The sequence below is a fragment of the Argiope bruennichi genome, chromosome 9 (genome assembly GCF_947563725.1).
Source record: "Argiope bruennichi chromosome 9, qqArgBrue1.1, whole genome shotgun sequence".
Lineage (NCBI taxonomy): Eukaryota > Metazoa > Arthropoda > Arachnida > Araneae > Araneidae > Argiope > Argiope bruennichi.
The window spans coordinates 123,248,788-123,270,818 of record NC_079159.1 but is presented as its reverse complement, the minus strand read 5'-3'; the positions used below and the strand labels follow the sequence as shown (position 1 = coordinate 123,270,818).

Below are 22,031 nucleotides of genomic sequence, written 5' to 3'. Positions count from 1 at the left end.
CTCGAATGCTTGCACATTGCCGAGGAATGGTACACATAAAGATGAGCTATTGTTACACCTCCTAATTCCCCAAATAATCTTTCACCCTATTTCTAAAGAAAGTTCTCCATTTTTCGTCTCACTTCCTTTTTTGGTGAAATAAATGTCTCCTGAAAGATGCACAAAAGCGCAGAGGGTTTCAGAATCTGATAATGTGTAATATTTAGATTTATAATGTCCTCATGAAACTGGTTAAAAATGTATGATTGTTTAAAAAGTAATAATGAAAATATACTTATTGATTAAGTAATTTACCCCTCACCTCACTTAATGGAAAAATCATTAATAATAATCATTAATACTAATTGACATCATATTAGATGCTTTGATATATACATTTTTTAAAATATGTTTTGTTGCTTAGACAATAAAGAAACAATTAGCAAATAATCAAATGTTCAAATTTTATTTATCATAAAAATTTAAAAAAGTTAAAGTAAAATCAAAACTACTTATGAAAACAGCTGCATCATTCTCAGATGAATGAATCAAAGATAAAAGAGATACATAAAGAGTGACTCACAACAAATGCAATAAACTGATATCGAGGAATATTTAAACATCATTCAGGTAACTGCACAGATGGCATTTTGAAATGTAGCATCTTCTTCAATACAAATCAAGATCAGTGAGTCAGCTGCACTGTATTGAAATGAAATAGTGCAGTCAGCTAAATTCCAACACAATGGAATGTTTACAGCTGATTCCTCAATCCAGAATATAATATAACTGGAAAACACAAAATATACAAAACTAAGCCAGGCAAATTACAAATATATAGGCAATTAAACGAATAAAGAAGAAAAACACAATCTACTTATTTGTCAAAAACTGATCGTAGATATAAATATCTTAATGAATTGATACAGATTCCCGTCCCAAGCTTTTCGATTAAACAAAATGTGCAATTATTACATATTTGAACAAATGGAAGATGTTCAGTCGAAATTACCTGCTGATTAATGTTTGTGCCAGTGTTCAAGAAACACAAAAATAGCACCTTAAGAGTTCAAATTTGCACACTATATTAAAAAGCCATAAATATTTTATGACATTTAAATTTTAATTTTTTTATACTTTTATTCAATTAAAAAATCTACTTACTTAGTTATACTTCAAGGGGGAGGTGGAAGACTGCTAAAAAAATAACACTAAAACAAAACAAAGCAAGGAATGTTGCCACTTTTAGGACAGAAAGCAATTTATCCAAAAGTAATAAAAATAAATATACTTGTATGTAAAACATTAATTAATCATTTGAAAATTAAAATTAAATTATAAACTATGTAATATGGGTAACTGCTTCACTTTACATAGAGAAAAGAGCAATCTGATTAGTTTATACAGATGGACGGATATTCATAGTCAAAATCAAAACAATTAATATTCATGATTTGAAAAAGAACTTCTATTTCAGTCATCAGCTACAGTTTATTTAATGAGAAACCAAAGTGTAGATGCCTTACTAAAATATTGCATTTGAATACTAACATAAAAATACCTTTATTATGTTGAAAATTAATGCTAAAAATAGGCAAAATGAATTAAAATATTTAATTAAGAAAAATTTCCTCATGTGGCACAAATAGGAATTCTTTTTTTTTTTTTGTGAGATATTATATCTAAATAAAACAAAATATAAAAAATACTACAGTGAATATGTATAAAACAATGCTTAAAAAACATCCACAAATATAGATAAATAAAGCTGCAATTATTTAAGTCCTACATTCACCTGAAATGAAACACATAAACACAATTATAACTTTAGATTCATAAGTATGCATCTACATATTTAAAATGAATGTTGGCAGTATTGCATACTTAGAACCGCATCATTATGGCATCCATTATTTATAAAATGTAATAAAAAATGATGAGAACACTTCAGGAATACTCTCCCAAACAACATTGAGATGAGTATAACCCTGAATAAGGCATCACAGAGGAAAGGCTGTCAACAGCTGCCATTTGGCAATGAATGGGACTCTAACCTTCAGAACGAGATAAAGAGAAGAGGAAGAATAGCATTCTTCATGGAACTGCTCAACCTATCAATACACAACATGCTGATATTAAGTCCCTTTACAATTTTCAGTATCATGAAGATATTATTGCTGAAATTTCAATGTGAAAAAGGTAGTTATCTCATTCAGAAAGGGAGGGTCGATTCAAAGTTTTAGCCCAGGCTTGTAAGGAATTTGGCAACTGATTCTTGCTCTCTCCGTATTTTATTCCTCTTCACTCTCGCCCTGCCCATACATATCCGCAAGTTTTTGGAAGCGCGGGCCCCATCCATTCAGGTATTCAAAGTCATGGTCAACATCATCAGTGCAGGAGGCGAGAGAGCTCAGAGAACCAGCTGAGCTGCCACCACCTTCATAAGCATAATTGCGCAGATCATCGAAGGGTGGAACATTTATGTCCATGTCTGCCTTGTCTTGATGATCTCGAATAAAGTCGCCGACATCTGGCTGGACACCAGGTGGAGCTGGAAAGAAAGAGTTGAATGAAAACCCTTTGGGAAATAATGTTTTTTTCTATTTTGAATTTAATTGCAGAAAAGTATATACAACAGCATAAAACATATTTAATCTTTAAAAAAAAATCCACCCATTAACGTCCACATTCATTTTGGGTATACATTTCAGCAAAATACTTTTATGTTAAAAATACCAAAACTGAAATAACTGTGAAGTAAAATTTCATTTCCAATTTTTTACTAATTATACTTTTTAAAAAAATGATAAAAACGATGGCAGATCGCTTTAAAAACTGTTTTTATAGATATAAATTAAAAGATTTACAAGAGAGTAAGATGTCAAAAAATAAACATTTCTTACATTATCTTATAAATAAAAATTGGATATTATAATAATATAATAATTGAATAATAAAAATTTCAAAATTATATTATGACTTCAAAATCTATTTAATATGAGATATATTCCAGTTGAAACTTGTTTAGGAATATCAAAATACATACTGACTAGTTAAATAATGGAAAAAAAAAAATTATAATTGTGTCAGTTTAGCCATAAAATAGAAAATGTACCTGTTTTCAAATGAGGATGCTGAGCATTAATGAGCTAAATATAAGGAATTATTTTGTCATAAATTTAGCTGAATAATCCTCTACCTTCTTATGCATTTGATACATTTTTAAGTTTTCTTAACCTACTGATCTTTCATGAGGTTGTAAACATGAATTTCAGGGCTACTAAAAATGATTGAAAATGAAGGATTTCAAATTCTTTAAATAAAAGGAAGTCTAATATAAAGATAGAAAAAAATGGATCATATTTATCTAAATAAATATATTTAATTAATTTATTTTTAACTAATACTTTTTCACAATAATGAAATCGTAGAGAATGCAAAATCATTTGAGAAAAAATATAATTCAAAATAAGTTTAAAGGAAGCTTTGATTTAAATTATTTAATGTTTTGAAATTTTACTAACTAAAGTACATAATTACCAAAAAAAGAATAGATTTTCCTGTAAAACTAACATTGGGAACTGATTGATACAAGTAAATAATAATAAAAAACCCCCATTAAGACATTATTTCTTCTTTATATCTCATCTCAGAAACAATATCAATAAAAGAAATGGAAAGAGAATTACCTTGCCACTGGTGTGGATCTCTTACAGGTCCCTTTTCTGGACCAGATTTGGCTCCCATCGGGGATCCATATCCATCAATAGGAATTTGCAGTGTTTTGATATCATATGCATTCATGTCATCTTCTCCACCACCTTCGTCATCATAGACAATGATGTTTTCACGCACATCGTCAATTATGTCCTTTTGGTCGTAGGGTTTGTGAGTGCGTATACGAGAGTAGGCGATCACCACAAGGGCTAAGACTGAAAGAAATAAGGAGCTTATTGGAAATTGAAGACGTACGAAAAAGTACTTATCCAAATTTACTTAATCTCTCTTTAGAGTAATATACATATTTCCTGCCAGCTCACTCAAATATGAATAGAACAAAAAAATTTAGCTTTCCATCTGTTGCAATAATTTTAATTCTTAAATAGTTGCAATATATCTTAATCTATTCTATTTGAGCAATAATTTTCCACGGCTTCAAAGGAAGAATAAGGGAGGGAGGAGTGTATGTGCCTCCTCTTCTTCCTTTTAAATAAAAGATAGGTAATAAAGCTTAAAATCATAACAATATTGGACGTTCGGCCTTAATTACAATTTCTTTTATCCTAGAAACCAAAACCAAAACTATTTTTGCTAATTATGTTGACAACTTGAAATCTCGGAGAAAAAAAAAAAAAAAAGGGGAACATTTTTGAAGAATATTATATTACATACAAACACATAATAAATTAAGATATTAATTTTTTTTTTCTCATTGTAGCTCCAAAATTTGCAGTACTTAAAACAGTGTTGGCTGTTAAACCCAGCCTCAATCGTGACTCGAACTAAAAATGAATAATTTAACGGAAATAATTTAATTTCATCAAATTATCAACACAATACCATAAATAATGATAACAGGGTATTGTTATATATTATTATTTTTTAAATAAGTGTACAGAATATAAAAGTAAGGCAAATAATAAACTGTTTAATACACACAAAACAGACAACACAATCTGAATCAAAATTCATTGTAATCTAGATGTACGAGAGTTGTTCTTCAGAAGTGAAGGAACTTCTCAAAAGAACCGACGATGCTACATACTTTAAATTTTGATCCCTCAGAAATTTAAATCTTCCCTGACTTGGCGCATGCATAGAAACATGAATGGGCTGTTTTTAACAATCAGTAAATGATCGATTTTCATTCATTACCAATGATGTTTCAGTCCACTTATGAAAAATACAAGTGAGTTATCATATCCGATAAGAATTACCGATATTAAAAATAAAAAAAATCAGTTTCAGAATAAATTTTCTTGATGATTTCTGGTTTCCCGATCGGCTCATCCAACCTGAAAACGAAACTCTCTAACTATACTTAAAGACCATCTTAAAAAGATTAACGTCTCACCCTCTTAAAAAAAATTATAATTTTAATTCAAAAGCGATTTGAATGTTTTACATCAAATTGCACTAATAAAATGAGAGTATAAATAACTAGGATGCCAAACAAGAAACTTTAAAAACAAAATTCAAATATGCTTATGATCAAGTTTTTTAATAAAATTAAAGCATAGTTGATTAATCCTTCGTCAGTCACAATATATAATGGACACTCAGTTACATGATTTTAAAGTCAAATGTAGCAATTCGTAAAATCAACTACAGTCCTACAAAAAAGAATGGTTATCAAGGAAAATTATAGTTTATTTTTATTTATTTTGCTGCTCTTCAAGCTGTCGGTTGCTTGGCAGACTTTTTAATATTTAGTGAATGTTTTGGGAATTTGAAGATGAAATTGTACAATATCGAATCAATGATTGTGGTTAGTGGCGAGAACTTACTGAGCACAGCGAAGATGCAAAAGATGATCAGAGCCATAGCAGCAACACTCAACTGCATTACTTTCTCTTCCCTCACAGCATTGCAATGAATTCCAAAGTACCCATTTGGACAGATGCATTCATACCCTTGCCCATCTGGTAAATTCACACAGGAGCCACCATTTAGACAGGGTTGCTGAGATATGCACTCATCGTCATCAATGCAACTCTTGCCATCGAGGCTTACAACAAAACCTTTTGGGCATCTGGAATTGAAGAAAGAAAGTATTATGAAGGGGGTAAAAATCTTATTTCATTGTCTCTTTATCTAATTTTAATTGTCTTTTCCTCTAGATTATGAAATGGAAAATTATGTGGCCATATTTGATTTTATTTTCTTGGTCTTCTAATAAGTTTATTGCAAGAAAAGTTTTTGTATTATTACTTACATACATAACAAAAAAATTTAGATATAAATGTGGTATTCAAAAACTAATGAAAATAATCATTACTATTTGCACTAAATGATAAAAGATGTGGAAGAAATGAGGAACTTCCTTCAGCAATGTTTTTATAACTACAATCTTGCATCAAATTAATTTTTCTAAATTTACTTATAATACTTAATATGTGGTATAAGAGCAACGAGTTTAGTTTTGTATACTTCATACATTTAAAATAAATACAGAATTCATGGTTTTTCAAAAATAAAATATTTAATTTTACCCAAAATATGGATACATATTTTATATCAGTCATTATATATATATATATGGAATTTTTTCACACACAACATACATTTTAAATTATTTATAGGATGCCATCTATAACAATCCATAAATATTTTATAATTCATTATACAGGATTTAATTTCTTATCCGTACAAAATTATTTAGTATATATATTAATGAGTTTTCTTGTGGAAATCTAAGAATGATATTTCTATATACAAATATCAGTCACAAAGAAGTAATCGTCCTTTGTCTTTTTAAGTGTAAATTCTGCTTTCAGTTAATAAATATATTTATTACTTTAAAAGTATGATGTAATTTCTTTCAAATCTTTCAAATTAAATATTTATTTATAACATGCAAAATTAAATTTTTGTTCTTAAATAAATAATTAGAATTATCCTATTTTACTTATCTGATGAGAATCCATCTCAAGGGAAAAAAAAAAAAAATTATAAGCACAGATATTTCTACAGATAAATAAGCATAAACTTATTCAAACAACCACAGTCACTTACGTGCATTCATACAACATCCAAAGATCAACACATATGAAAGGTGGAGGACAAAATACACCAAGGCAAGGATTATTGGATGGGCAACCAGACTTCACATTTCTGGATTCATAGACAAAGGCAAACTGGGATCCATTTTCCATAGGTAAATACTTGGTGTCCAAGCGAATATCATTCATGCAACCTACATAAGAGCAATCCAATGAAACAGAAGCTGACAGAAATGAAAAACAGGAAATCATAAAATGACTAAATTAATTACCTTCTTGAAAATCATTGTCTACCACATTAATATTGGGAGCAACAGATTGAACATCACCTCCAGCAATTACATTCTTTGTGTCTATTACTAATTCCTGGTGTAAATCTACATGATCTAACAGTTCATTGTATCTCCTTCCTCCACCACCATCTAAAGCAATGGTAGCTGTACTTCCATAACGTTGCACATTCACAGTATGCCACTGACCATCGCTAACACTCACATAAGGTAGCCAAAGTTCTTGTTCGCTGGATCGATAATGATTCAAGTTAAATCGAAACCGCAATGTTCGATTTCTTATCTGCAATGTGAGAAAGATAGTTTAGATTGTCTACTCGATTTAAATTAAATCAATTATTTTATAAATAATAAAACATTTAAAGCTAACAACCTGTAATAATTTTTTCCACTTACTTCTAAGATAAGATATTCCCTGCCATGCTTGCTTGTTGCTCGGAATAACTCTCCTTGTTTCTGCCGAGTTCGAAACATCAACTGTATTTCATTGGAATATTCTCCCGGATTAAAAGTCAAAGCATACCTGATATAACTGTTCTGCTCAAACATTTTCTCTTGTGTTTCTAAAATAAAAGAATAAAGAAAATCTTTCATTTCTTTTTTCTTTGACAATGTGTATAATTATCGGGGGATTCAAAATCAACCTATCACATTTAGAAGAAGTGCATTGCCAGAAGACCAAGGTAATAAAGTTTATTGTTTGTTTCATTCATCAAGGAGAAGATCATTAAAAGTATTTCACCCCCTACCAGAATATTATATTATAATATAATATTATAATTTTACAGCTAACAATTTTTGTTCAAATAGAGGCATACTTGCATAAAATTGCAACCATATCAAATACCCACATAGCATTCCACCTAATTTTTAAAGCTACAAACCTATTTTCCCACCTTTAAAAAAAAAAAAAAAAGTCATGCATGTAAGTTGAAATTAAATCTAAATAATTATATATAAAATATTTTTTTTAACTAACATGTAATAGAAATAGGTTAGTTCACCATTATTATCAGGGATGCTACTCAAATCTGGAAAAAAAAAATTTCTTCCCTTTTCCCTGTATGCATATGCAATATAAGCGGAAATGCATGAACTACACTTATGTGCTAGTTATAATGGAGTAATATTACTTCTCAATTTTGATGATTGGAAAAAACAAGGAAAGGAACCAATAATTTAAGATTACTCAAAATAATAGTATATTAAAAGAAAGCACATAGAAAAAATGGTGGGCATATAGAAAAAATTTCTCTTTATTTATAGCCTACAATTAAGCAAGACAATATATTATGAGAGAGGGGGATATTGATCACTTCTAATGCTCTTTGATTGTAAGTCAACAAAATTAAGAACTTGGATGAAATAAAACAAAAGATAACAGTTTACTACCATGATATAATTGATTACATGAAGATTACTTTTTTATTTATTTATTATTTTTATTTATCTATTTTTGCCAATTCATATTTTTAGGAATCAGTTATTGCAACTCTAGTTATTTTTTTACAGCATACAATTAAGACATTTTCACAAATATTTTTTAAAACATGCTTAGCTGTTCTTCAGAAGCAAATGTCTTTCTTATTCTGACCAAAATTGAAATCACTATATCAATTATTTTAGAAGGATCTTTTACCATAAATTTTTCCAAGAGTCATGATTTCAAAAAGAAATAGGATGAATGGCATATCAGTTTGATATACTGAATTAAGAAAATGCAAATTGATTTGCAATGGAGTAAAAAAATGCAAATTTTTATGATCAAAGAGGATAATTGATCTGTTTTTTAATAGTGACATAGCTCAGGCTAGAAACATCCTTTTTCTTTTTCTTTTTTTTTCCCCCTTTTTTTTTCCATCTGTTTAATAAAAATTTGTATATGCAGGGAAATGTTCAAATACTGTTCAATTATCTGTGAATTTTCCAACTATCTGATGACATTTTTTAATTTTCTTTTTTTTTTCAGTTAGTATAACATATAGAGAGCTTCCATGAAAGCAAAGATTCTCCAGTTGGTGCATTTTGGCCCAATTTTTGAAAGTTAGATTCATAAAATATTTTTATAAAATAAGAAGCACTTTTGTTAATAAATTACAGTTTTTCAATTTCTGTATGATGCAAACGAGTTAAGTTTACATTGTTTTGTTATAAAAATAAATTACTAAAGTTAACTTTGAAAACTATGCAAATTTGAAATATGTATGAAAAAACATACAATTTTTTTGGTAGTGTGGACATCATTAAGGTAAAGGTATGTAAGAATTTAATTTCATATAAAATTATTCCTAATATATAAATTAAAAATAAGAAATTTGAAAATCAAGTTAGAGGTCGTTAAAAATTGCAAATTCAATTTAAAAATTTATTAAATTAAACAAGTTTATACAAATTTAAATTTAAAATGGTTCTAAAAATGAAAATTTATTCACTTTTTTCACATTTTTTGCAAAATATAAAATTGTAAAAATTTTCAGTTTCATTCTAATGAAAAGGTTTATTTTTAAGTGCATGCAAGAATTTTATAGAAAGCTTACTTTTATCACAACGTTCCCCTTCATATCCAGGGAAGCAAACACATTTAGCAGAAGTAAAATTTCCATCACATGTTCCATGAAGGCAAAATTTATCTATCTGGTTGGGGTAACAGTATTCTTCAGCTGGTGGACATCCAATCCTACTGTCTTGAGACTCACCAACACTTGCGAGATCATACATCTGGAAGACAAATTAACAAATACTGAGGTACACAAAATGAACTCAGGACAGCACAAATACAACAGAATAGAAAGATGGCAGATAATTCAGAAAATATTTCATAATCGTATATTATAATTTTTGCTGACATTAAACTTTAATTTTGCAGGAAGTCAAATGAAAGTTGATTTAAACAATATATAAAACAATATTTTAAAAATAGTCCAACAAATAGGGAAATTAAAAAACAAAAATAAAAAAAAGGGAGAAAAAGTATATTTTATAATTGTCCCATCTTATAATTTATATTTACTTTTGATACCCTTTTTATGCTACCATCCAAATATCCACTTTAATTTAAATAAATTTAACTTCTCAATATTAAAACCTTTTACCTAGGTGTGGGACATTACAGACAATACTTTATTTTATTTTATTGTTTTAAAAGAAGATTTTAAAAATGTAAGAATTTAGAGTTAAGGAAAAAAGAGGAAACTACTGGATAGGGTTTCCTCTCCTTTCCCATGTTTTTTTTTTTTTTTTTTTTTTAACACAATATAGCAAGTATGGTGTTAGTAGTTCTTTTAATTATGGTGATTATATATTCTTGAGGAAACCGACCACTCAACTGTCAATCCTTTGATAAGTTTTGTCAAAAAAATGGATATGAATATGCAGTTTTATATAGTTTTGATATTAAAACCACATACAGTAAACGAAATCTTTTCACTCCTTGCTGTTTTATAAAGAAATTATCCTTCTTGCTGCACACACAATCTTCAAAATGTTCAATACTTTGAATGCTGAACAATATCATTAAAAAATGGCAACAATGTGGTTGGGGTTTTGAACTATAGAGATGTTCACATGCAAATGAGCAGACTTTCCAAGGTCAGATCTCATCTACAATTTTATATTTTAAAAAAATCTACAATTTTGGTATTATGAACACAAATTAAATTTCAACCATACAGTTTCTTGCATTTTGAATTAATGAGTAACAATGAAAAAAAGAGAGTGAAAAATAACGAAAGGGGAACACTTTTACGTAGATCTAGAGCATTAATATTTATAAAATCCTAAATTTTTTGAAGATTACATTTTTTAAAGTACATTTAGATTAAAATTAGATTTTGCATAGTCTGGTTAAAAATACCTTGATTCTACACAAGATAGCAACATACAAAAACAGTAATTTGTCTTTTGGAAATGACAGCTTTATTCCCATTCCCAAAATATTTTTGTTTCATGAATAATTTAACACTTTACCGACCGGCCGTCGATTAATCGACGTTTTGTTCTCAGCGCTTACCAACCGGCCGTCGATTAATCGACGTTTTGTTCTCAGCGCTTACCAACCGGCCGTCGATTAATCGACGTTTTGTTCTCAGCGCTTACCAACCGGCCGTCGATTAATCGACGTTTTGTTCTCAGCGCTTACCAACCGGTCGTCGATTATTCGACGTTTGCTCCCCAGCGCGGTGAAATGGCATAGTATGTTCGAACCGCTACCGGTCGGTAAAGTGTTAAGATAAGCCAATTAATGATCATTTTGTAAAGATTTGGATTACACAAAATGTGAACTGCAGGATGCGATTAAAATGGAAATTTCTATATTGTGCTAGCAATGCACAGGCTCATTCACAGAACATGGTATAAACTTAAGTTTCTATGCAGCATATGGACTTTGAATTCTTGGCCAAGTTCAGTAGCTTTGTCATGGTCCAAACACAACAATTGAGTGTCACTCTCACTAAATGAATGCACAACAAAACTCCCTATCAGCAATTGTAGCAAGGCTTTTATACAATCTTAGAATATCCCCAGACAATTGAGCCTAAGGATTTTTTGAAAGTTTTTTTTTTTTTTTTTTTTTTTTTTTGCACTATCTCTCAAAATTGGAAGTGACCATCAATGACACATCTAGAGATGATGAATTTTCATAATAAATAATATTAAAATTGATTCTGTGGTTGATGCTAATGGTTTTAGCTCAGTAAGAAAGCAAAGTTAAAAATTTTCAAATTTCTTATGATATGGATTGTTGATGGAAGAGAGGGAACCACTGATGAGATATCCAAGAGTCAGAAACTTTAAGATGTAAGAAAAATTGATAAATTTGAAAAAATAGTTTGGATTGGCTGACTGATTTATTGGCTTCCATAATTATTTGAAATACATAAATGATGAATGACAAAAAGAAACTTACCTCACTGTTATGAATAACATTTTTGATACAACCATTGAATCCCTTCCTGGTGTGAGCAAAATTCCATTTGTAAGATGATAACACAGGATGCTTTACACCTCCTAACTGCAGAGGGCCATTCACATTCAAGAATTCATTAAATGGTTTGATGGCTGAGCTGCCTTCACAAGAACCTCGATCTGCTACTGGAGGATCCAAATCTTGATTTACAGCAGTCTGGCAATTATCCACCACCATTCGCACAATCTAAAGTATGCCAAAATATTCCAATTTAAAATCATGGCAACATCATTAGCCAGTGTTCTGTGTTTTTTCTGTAACTTTGCATTGATAAATCCAAGATGAAAAGCTTGTAAGCAATAAAAGAGAATTAACAACAAAAATATTTTTTTTAAAATATGTTTATAAATGCAGTGACATTGTTTTTAACTTACTAATGCACAATTTAATTTGAAGCAATGAATTTTTGTAAATTTGATTCCAATAAAGTTGAAAGCATCGATTAAATTAAATGTGAAGTAAATTTAAATATTTTTAAAATATTGTATTATTCAAAAGCAAATAAATAATAATAATAAAAAATTGTGGAACATGTACTGCCATGACAGACAATGAAAGAAAGATGAAAAAAGAAGCAACAGAATGTGTTCATTTTAGTCAAAGTTAATAATAATTATCCTATAAAAAGGAGACTGTGGATTAAAAAGAATTTTGAATAGGAAAAGATAGAAATTACAAAAGTAAATCATTTAAAATTATAAAAAATATTTAGAAAATTATAAACATTTAATTTAGAAAGAAAATTTTGCTGAGTTTTTATTTTATATAATCACAAATGATATTGTTTCATTTCTGGAAGCACTAGCTACAATCTTTTATTCTTGCAAACTTTAGAGTTCAGCATTTTTTGAATGGGGAAAAATAATAACTAAGGAACGTAAAATTCCCTGTGTTTTCCAAGTTTTTCCTGTTCTCCCAGTGGCATGGCAACCCTGTTATAACATTTAACAAAGTATCCCCTATTTTTGAAAACTTTAATTACCTGCATATTTTATAATTCCACTTTTGATATGTGGGGAAGGAGAAACATAAATAAGCATCAAACGCAGATTGATAGTCAAAATATAAGCAACATTTTGAATATGATGCCACAATATTGTCTTGCAACTCTTTTTTGCTCTTTCAGATTTAAAAAAAAGTAATAATAATAACATAATAATATTTTGTATGGCCATAATTGGAATCCTTTATTATGGGAGTTTATCATAAAGCGAAGTTAGACAGTTTTTTTAAATAGCCCTAAAAAATTTTTTTACATAAAATTGTGGTGAAAAATTCCAAAAGCTTGATTGCTTATTTATAGTCTTTTGTCACAAATAGTTTTTTCTTGGATTCGAATATTTTGGTCTCCTTGTTTAATCATATCAACATCCTAGATAATGCAATGAAATTTCACAAGCCTACTCAACTGGTAACCAAAATCATGTATTAAATCAAAAAGTTAAATTTGTTTTGACTGTTGTTTGAAGCAATAACATAACAGAATTATCATTTATTGCTCTGATAAATGTCTGAAATGAAATTACTTTTGCAACGTCTTGGTGCAATTATAATTGATAAAATACCAATCACTAAAATTATCCCCATTGTACTGATTGGAAACAATTTCGACATTTATCTTCAAGAGAGATATTAGTAAAACACAAAATAACAATTTAAATGTCAAAATACAGCATTTAATAAAAAAAAAAAGATTTAATATCTTATATGCAAGGTTTGAACCTAATAATGGAACTGTATAAATGATAGCATTCTTTACTAAAAAAGTAAAAAATGATAAAATTTCAACTTTTGCTGATTAAAATAATAATAATAATGAACCTATATTTCAGAAATTTCAAATTAAGTTTAATTTACCGTGCGATCCCAGTACACATCCAGTTTATGCCAACCACCATCACTTAGACTTGACTTGACTTCAATAACAATTTCTGTAGTTCCAGATCCAAAATCAATAAGCAAACGAGGTTTTCCATTCTGTAACTCCAATGAGAAAAAATCTTGAACGACAGTTTCACCTGGATCAGCTTCAGACATGGGACCATCATACAGAAGTAAACCATTTGCGCTCTGTGTCATGAATTCTATGTGAAAATGAGATGTTTCACACTGCTGCAAAGGTGGGAACCAAGCAAAACCATCACCTCCAAAGTGACGGGTGGTTTTTTGACATTGAGGGCCACTATAACCTTCTCTACATGTGCAGCTTTAAAAAAATAAAAAAATAAAAAATAAATAAATAAAGGTAAATACTTTACAATATATCAGAAAAATTTTATGTATGAAATATAGAAATTTATTAATGATTACAAATATGGAATATTCTGTCCCTTCTTCCTAGTATAAAAATACTAAATTTATTAGGATATATTTTCAAGACAGAACAGCTAAATAGATAGTTGCATTATCCTCAAAATTGAACTTACTTGATGACACCAAATTTATCTGAGCAAATTCCATCATTATAACAGGGTTTTGGTCTTGCTTTGCAAGTTTCAATGGCAGAAAAGTCCCGAGCTCCACATGTGCATTCAGCCTGCACTTCAGCATGAACTCCAACAAGAGAAGTTCTGTTGGCATTCACAGTAGCTGGGCGATCACCATATACTCGAAGATAATTGGTACAGCTGTCTTCACATTTGTCTTCATACAGGCACTCATCAATGTTCACCATTGTAATATTTATGCCAACAATTGATTCAATCTAAGAAGAAGGGGGAAACAGTTTTATTAGGCAAGTCTTTTTTATGAAAAACATAGTAAGAAATTAATATAATTCTAAATATGAAACTACTGTGCAATTTCCAAACTTCTACCTCAAAAATTAAATAAGATAATTTTATTGTACAAAGTAGCCCCCCCCCCTTTCAATGTTTTCTAATGCCTGTAATCATTAGATTCTTTTAATGAGACTCATTATGTGATTTATTAAAATTTTATTTTTAAATTAGTTTGTACAGAATTATAAAATTTTTTGCCTTTCAATATGGTATTAAGTTATAACACAATCTTCCAAAATGTCTGTTGAAGGAAATATACATGATTTTTCAACTGAATTGAACATTTAAATGGGCACATTTTATCTTCTGTTTCTTTAAAACTGAAAACAAACATAATATTCATAAATAAAACAACATTTAAAAAAGAAGAAGCATCATTTAAAATCCTTCAAATATTTCAAAAATCAAAACTAGCAATCAAAATCTCAAATAATATTTTAATTGATTGGAAAATAATGTGAAGATTATTTTTCATAAAATACATCCAATTATTGAAGAAACAACAACCAATTATACTACAACATTAAAAAATTTCCTGAATTAACTTAATGGGATAACAAATACAGACAAAAATTAGAATATAGGATTTTTCTTTGAATTAAATAACTCAATACAAATATGGACTCATGTTAAGATGATGCAGACTGAAAGCTTCTTTCTGCCATCTCCTCTAGAATCTAGCCACATGAGCAAATTCTTCATCCAAGGAAAAAATCACAGGATGAAGAATAGGACACCCATGACATCTCATTAAATCATGTAAACATTTAAGTATTGGCTAGGGTGGGTGGGGTAGGCAGAATAAGAGGTTGAAAATTGAGGAATCAGTTACATCAGTTACAGAGAAAATTCTTATTTTTATCCTCCAGATTCCTAAAAATTAAAAGGACTCAATCAAATGAGAGAGAATATTTATAATTCAATTAAAGCAAGTTTCTCTCTCTCTCTCTCTCTCTCTCTATATATATATATATATATATATACACACACACACACAAATATGTATAAGAGATTTGATAACCCGAATTCCATATTTGAAAATCAAAAGCTCTATTTAAAGATTTGTCCGTCATTAGAGGAGAAGGAGACATATTTGATTAATTTCAAATCTTTTTTTAAAAAGCCATAAATTGATCTCTTTTATGTTGAAAAGGATCAATTTACCTCAGATAACTTTTCAATCAACAATTTTGCATTATTCTCAAGATATGAAAAATAGTAAACAATGATATAGGATAAATAAATACACTAAATTGAATATTTTGAATAAAACAAATGAAGTATGAATAATTTTTATCTTGCATTGAAACATATTATATACATATATATATTATTAGTTTATAATATACTAAAATTAAAGATTTTTTTTTTTATAATTACATATATATAGTAATTACTATCTGGATTCAGAAAAATTTCTAGAGTTTGAATTATTAACTAATCTGCCATAAATCTTTTTGTTTGTTCCATGGAAAAAAGTGTGTTTCATTTATATTTGGCAAAATATTAATATTTTGGAACTTTTGAACATAGCAGTTTCACTTCTCAATATTTAAAAGCAGATTTGCTTAAAAATCGAATGTTATTTTGTTAAATTACACAAAATTTATGTTTAGTGATGAAGAATTGTTTCATTGGAACAACCGAGTTCAATAACCTGATAACAGATATTATACTCAGAAAATTTTGTATGATTTCAACAATATTGCTTATTTTCAAGTTAAATGAATGCGATTATGAATATTTTGAATTATTTCAAATATTAGCAATCAATTAGATATTATTAGAAAAACTTACATTCTTTCTATGAAGAGCAATCAAACCATCCAATTTTGATGCCTTGTAATACGGAGATCCATGAGCAGAAAATCTGATGTCAGTGATAGGAGGATGGTCTTGATGCTTCAAAACAGTAAAGATATCCACATTTTCTTTCTTTACCTTCAACAGTTTAGCAAGGATGTCTCGGAATTTATTGTATTTGCTTTCAACCTGAACTTTATTTTTCCAGTCCCAAATACGAATAAAGTCTTCATCAGAGTGCCCTATAAAAAAAAAATGGTGCAGGTAATTACTTAAATATATGTACAAAGTAAAGTTTCAACAAAACAGGATTTTTAATTCAAAATATTTAGAAAATTAATTTTAAATGTCAGTGAAAGTTTACAACAGTTCCTAAAATGTTATTATCAGGCTGGATAGTGATTACAATGCAACTTGCTACTTTAAATCTGCTGAATTTAAAATTGTCAGCGTTCAGACTTTTACTCTAATCCCTGGAATTTCTTATTTATGCAGTGTTAAAATGTTGGCAAAAATTTGATTTCTTTTTTTGATTAATTTGAAAACAAAATTTAATTAAAATGTTTTTTTTTATTTCTGAATTGTTATTCATCTAGCTATAAAACTAAAATCCATTTTTTGAATTTTATTCTTAATTTAAAGTTAAAATTAAAAACTTTTATTTTCTGAAGCATCTTTAATGATTAAATATTTAGTACCTTTTTTCCAGTTTATTTGGCATGCTGTTCATTGAGTTGAATTGTTCATTAAGTTGTACATTACTATAACATTTAAAATATTGCAGACTAAGTTTACTAAAATTACTTACTTTTCATTAATAAATTTATGAACTAATATTAATTATGAACTAATATTAAAATGGTTGAATATTCAAAAATATATCTTTATGGCTTTGTTCAGCTTAAAGAGTGTCTTTATCACCAGCTAAGTGCATTTTTAGATAATTTTTTTCTCAATTTGAATAGTTGAAAAATTAGACTTTTATTATGATCCCATAGTTTCCAACAACCAAAGTGCCATTTATATTACCAATTTCATATTTTACAATATAAAAAAAATCCAACAAAAATTATTTTATTACAGTCAAAAAGAAAAAAATAATAGAACTAATACAAGTGAACTGACCAGCTATTCTAATTGATCCAGAACTGTAAACAGCTTCTTCAGGTATTTCCTTAACTGTCACATAAACAATGGCTGAAACTTCTTCACTTCTCTTTTGATCTACCACAGTAAAATGAAGAGTGTATTTTCCTCCACTAACCATGTCTTTCATGAATATTTCACCAGTTTCAACTTCCAATTCAAAATTAGGATGTTCGTTGTTATCTTTCCAATAGAATACTTTGTCTGGAAGATCCCAATCATCTGCATCTTCAACATGAACTCTTCCAATTAAAATGGGTCTTGTTGGTTTGGTTGCACCTAGAATCATAAGCAGTTGTGCAGAAAGTGAAAAAAATGTATTGAAAAATAAAATTTAATTGGTTTACAATAACTCAGAAAATGATTCATTAAAATAAAACCTTCTAATTATGTTAGCATAATACAATACTGAAAATGTAAAAGTCAGTTATTCCTCAAAATTATTATAATGAAAAAAAAATTCTGTATCATAAAAATTATAAATTAATTTTTTTGAAACCTAATCTTTGAAACATTCTTTCCTGAAATTAATAAATATGGAATGCTATTCAAAACATTATGTAGTTTGATATTTTAATATATTTTCTGAATATCACAACATGCAATTCCATATGTGCCATTATTTCTTAAAAAAATTTCAAGATCAATAAGTATTATTGAATAATACCGATTTTTAATTTAAATTTACAATTTGAATACAAGTTCAGAAACTTAAAAAAAAAAAAAATTAATTCATCATAATAGATACACTTATATCCGCTAAAAATTATATTAATTACAGATTGCTAATAATATCTGTAATTAACAAGTAGATAATGAAATCTGACATCTTATTATGCTGAAAAAAATGAAAAATGAGGGAATTGCATTTCTGTAAAAATGCACACTTATCGAAAATAAAGAGGAAAGATAAAAAACAAACCAAAAGTTCTAAATATTACAAAGTGATTTATTTTTAAAATTTTTGTTTAGCATATCAAGAAACCATATCGCATATCTGACTACATAGCAACACATAACTTTTAGAAAATATTTTAAAGGGCATGAATTAATATTTTGGCAGTCTTTTAATTTAACCACATTTACGACAAAATGCCATGTTTTCTCCCCTCTGATATTAGAAAAAAAAAAAAAAATTCATTTTGTATATATTTTACAAGTCAACACAAAGGTACAAAAAAGCAGTTGCACCTTATCACACAAAATATTACCTGTATAATTATAAACAAAAATGTCCTTTTCTCCCGGCCGCATCACATTATCATTTTCATCCCCAATTATAACAGTGAGAGTATTGGTGCTAGTGAGAGAAGGAACACCACTATCAGCAATCACTATGGGCACATGGTATTCTTTTTGTTGCTCTCGATCGAATTTCACTTGAGTCCAAACAGTGGCAGAACCCTTTCCATTATCTCCATCTGAGAAACAAAACTGATTTTAATATTTTATATCATACAGTGCTGTCAATAAAAATATTCACACTTTTTCTCAGAAATGAAATAACAAAAAACAAATTCAAAAATTTCATAACAAGAGACAGTTTTTAATGGCAGTGATGAAAAAGCATGTCGTGCAAGACTGCTTCAAAAATTAAATACTTTTAAGAGCTTAGCAAAAACATCTTCCTACATGCAAGTATACATAAATTGCATTTGTAAACATTCTTTTATGATAATGCAGTTTTTTATACTAAAAATAATTTTAAATGTGTATTCATTAAATTTTAATATTTCTGTATTTGCAGAAAGTTCTCTTGTAAAACAAATTATGTCTTTTTGGTTTTGACAAAAACATAAAAATGATCAAACTATTAATAGCAAAAAGTTAAGTACACTTTTATAAGATTAATAATAAAGATCTGTGATATTTTTTAACATTTTTAAATTAGCAATTTATTTAGATGGGTACATCATTTCCGAAAATAATGTTAGCAAAACAGAAACATAGCATGACCCAAAATTTTGTATCCGATTTTTATATATACAACAAAAAATTCAATATGGCTGGGAAGGAAAGAGTAAATTTTCTCTTGAACTCACTAACTCTATTTAGTAACTTTATTGCAGTCTTATAAAACAAAGAATTAAAGCATTCTGGAATTAATCATCATAAGAGAGGCAAGAATAATTTTTAAGCCATTTTTTTTTTTTTAATATAAAAGAATTACAGCATACAGAAATTGTTGGACGATAAAAAAATTACCTTACTGCCTCTTATTTCTAAAGCTTAGTAAAGACTTTTTTGAACAATTAAATGTTATTAGGATTCAACAACTAAAATGTTATTAAGATGCCACACACCCTTTTAAATATTTTTAAAATCACAAATTAATTTTGCAAAATATATTACATTATGCTGTAAATTCCCATTCCAAAAAATATCTCACATTTCTTAAATATATTTAATTTTAAGGAATATGGGCACAAGATAATACCTTTATTGAAAACTACTCTAAAGGAATCCTTGATTGTTTTATCAGCATTTGAATCTAATTGAAACTTGAACCATGGTTTCCTTTCTGGAGCTAAATCTGGATCATCGGCAAAGATTTCAATCACTTTCACAGGTGGATCTGTATTTTCCATTACAACAGGACGATAGTCTTCTCGGAAATGAGGTGGGTTATCATTAACATCAATCACATCCACTAGCAAAGTGGCAGTAGCTGTTCTCGTTGGAATACCTGTGATTGGAAAATATGATATAGTTAGCTGCCTAATACAATAACCAGTTACATTATGGAATGTGGTAAGCATTAGAAGCTAATTTTTTTTTTTTTAAATCATTCATCTACATTAATAGTTATAAAAAACAGGCATCTTCAAAACTGTTCACAATTTATATAATAAATATAGAGCAATACTCAAAATTCATTTCAAGAATAACGTTTTCTCATATTGGTTCAGTAAAAATAGATATTTTTACCATCATCAGTGGCAAGAATTTTAATATCATGGCGGTTTACAGTTTCTCGATCCAAAGATCTTTGGATGGTTACTACACCTTGCTGGTCGATTTTGAATTGTCTTCTTCGGTCAGAAGATCTGTCAATAGAATACCTGAAAAAAAAAAACCAATACACAATTAAAAAAATATAATTTTTTTTTAAATGCTTGTAAAATATAGAAAAGTACAAGTTGTTATAAATTGATAATGATCAAAATCACCTGCAAAAATTAGCATCACAATGGTAAAAAAGCAGGCGACTTTAAAAATTCCACTTAATAAATTTATAGCAAAAATATAAAATTAAAAAAAAAAAAAAAAAAAAAAAACTTCAATATTTGGAAAACGTGAGCACATACATGCATGTGCAGAAAATGTAAAGCTATTAAGAAATAGGTTTCTGACAAATACTCAATTTGCATGTGTGTGTGTGTGAAAGAGAGACAGAGAGTATAGTAGGGCAGGATGGATTTTCCCACATTTCTACCTCTCTTTTGTAATCCATATCTACATTTTGGATGCATTGGTAGAAAGTTGAAAAATATGGAATAGAGGCTTTAAACAAATATAAATCATAGGAAATCTTCTCAAATGAGAAAGATTTACATAAGAGCCTATTGCAAAAAAGTTTGTCATACACATGATTTCCTATTTCAAACATTGACATAAAACATCTTTACCATAACCATACTATGAGAGTCTACTCATCTGATTTTTTTTCGGTATCACATTTTAAAAATCACAATGGCTACAGAACTTTATTCTCTAAATGCAATGCCTCATTCAAATGAATCAGTTAAAGATTTCATACTTACTTAACAGTTGATTTTCCAGCCTGGTCAGGATCACGAGCATGGAATTTTTTTATGACAAAGCCAATAGTTACATTTTCTTGCACACTGGCTTTCAGTATGGGATCAGTAAACTCCGGAGGATTGTCATTTATATCTATCAGCCGAATGAAAACTTTTGAGTAATCAATGTGATACGTGTTTGATGTTTCCCCACCATGGTCACTCACTTGGATAGTGATGTTAAATCCATATCTTTGCATTGGATCTTCATAATCCAAAGGCTGATTAAAAGAGGAGATAAAAATAATTAGACAACATAAAATATTCTTTCAAAAAACAAAAACAGTTCATTAAGTCACATCAGGAAATGATGCAAAATAAATACAATTCAATTGGTAAAAATAATTACACATGGCCAAGTTTACTTGAATCAATGGTATTAAAGAATCTTATTCTTATTGGTAACAAAACAATTACACAGATTTATTCATGTAAACTGAAATTTAAACAAACAAACCAAATCAAAATTCTGCATAAACGAATATCTCTGTGGTTGTCTTATCTACAGCTTCATAATCAATATGGCGCAAGACAATAACTAT

The 22,031-nt window shown here is 28.6% G+C and overlaps 1 protein-coding gene across 1 annotated transcript in view; it reads right to left on the bottom strand.

Moving 5' to 3' along the window:
• Nucleotides 1-423: 423 nt before the first annotated feature.
• LOC129984704 (neural-cadherin-like) overlaps nt 424-22,031 on the bottom strand; it is a 287,446-nt gene continuing 265,838 nt past the window's right edge. Inside the window, exons 21-36 of the mRNA XM_056094645.1 lie at nt 21,451-21,710; nt 20,615-20,748; nt 20,124-20,372; nt 18,898-19,107; nt 17,666-17,965; nt 16,535-16,782; nt 14,384-14,661; nt 13,815-14,163; nt 11,898-12,143; nt 9,529-9,709; nt 7,388-7,554; nt 6,974-7,274; nt 6,715-6,895; nt 5,487-5,731; nt 3,669-3,911; nt 424-2,530 (exon numbers count right to left, since the gene is read on the bottom strand). Coding sequence (XP_055950620.1) covers nt 2,271-2,530; nt 3,669-3,911; nt 5,487-5,731; nt 6,715-6,895; nt 6,974-7,274; nt 7,388-7,554; nt 9,529-9,709; nt 11,898-12,143; nt 13,815-14,163; nt 14,384-14,661; nt 16,535-16,782; nt 17,666-17,965; nt 18,898-19,107; nt 20,124-20,372; nt 20,615-20,748; nt 21,451-21,710 — 3,852 coding nt within the window. The 3' untranslated portion in view covers nt 424-2,270. The remainder of the gene's footprint in view (nt 2,531-3,668; nt 3,912-5,486; nt 5,732-6,714; nt 6,896-6,973; nt 7,275-7,387; nt 7,555-9,528; nt 9,710-11,897; nt 12,144-13,814; nt 14,164-14,383; nt 14,662-16,534; nt 16,783-17,665; nt 17,966-18,897; nt 19,108-20,123; nt 20,373-20,614; nt 20,749-21,450; nt 21,711-22,031) is intronic.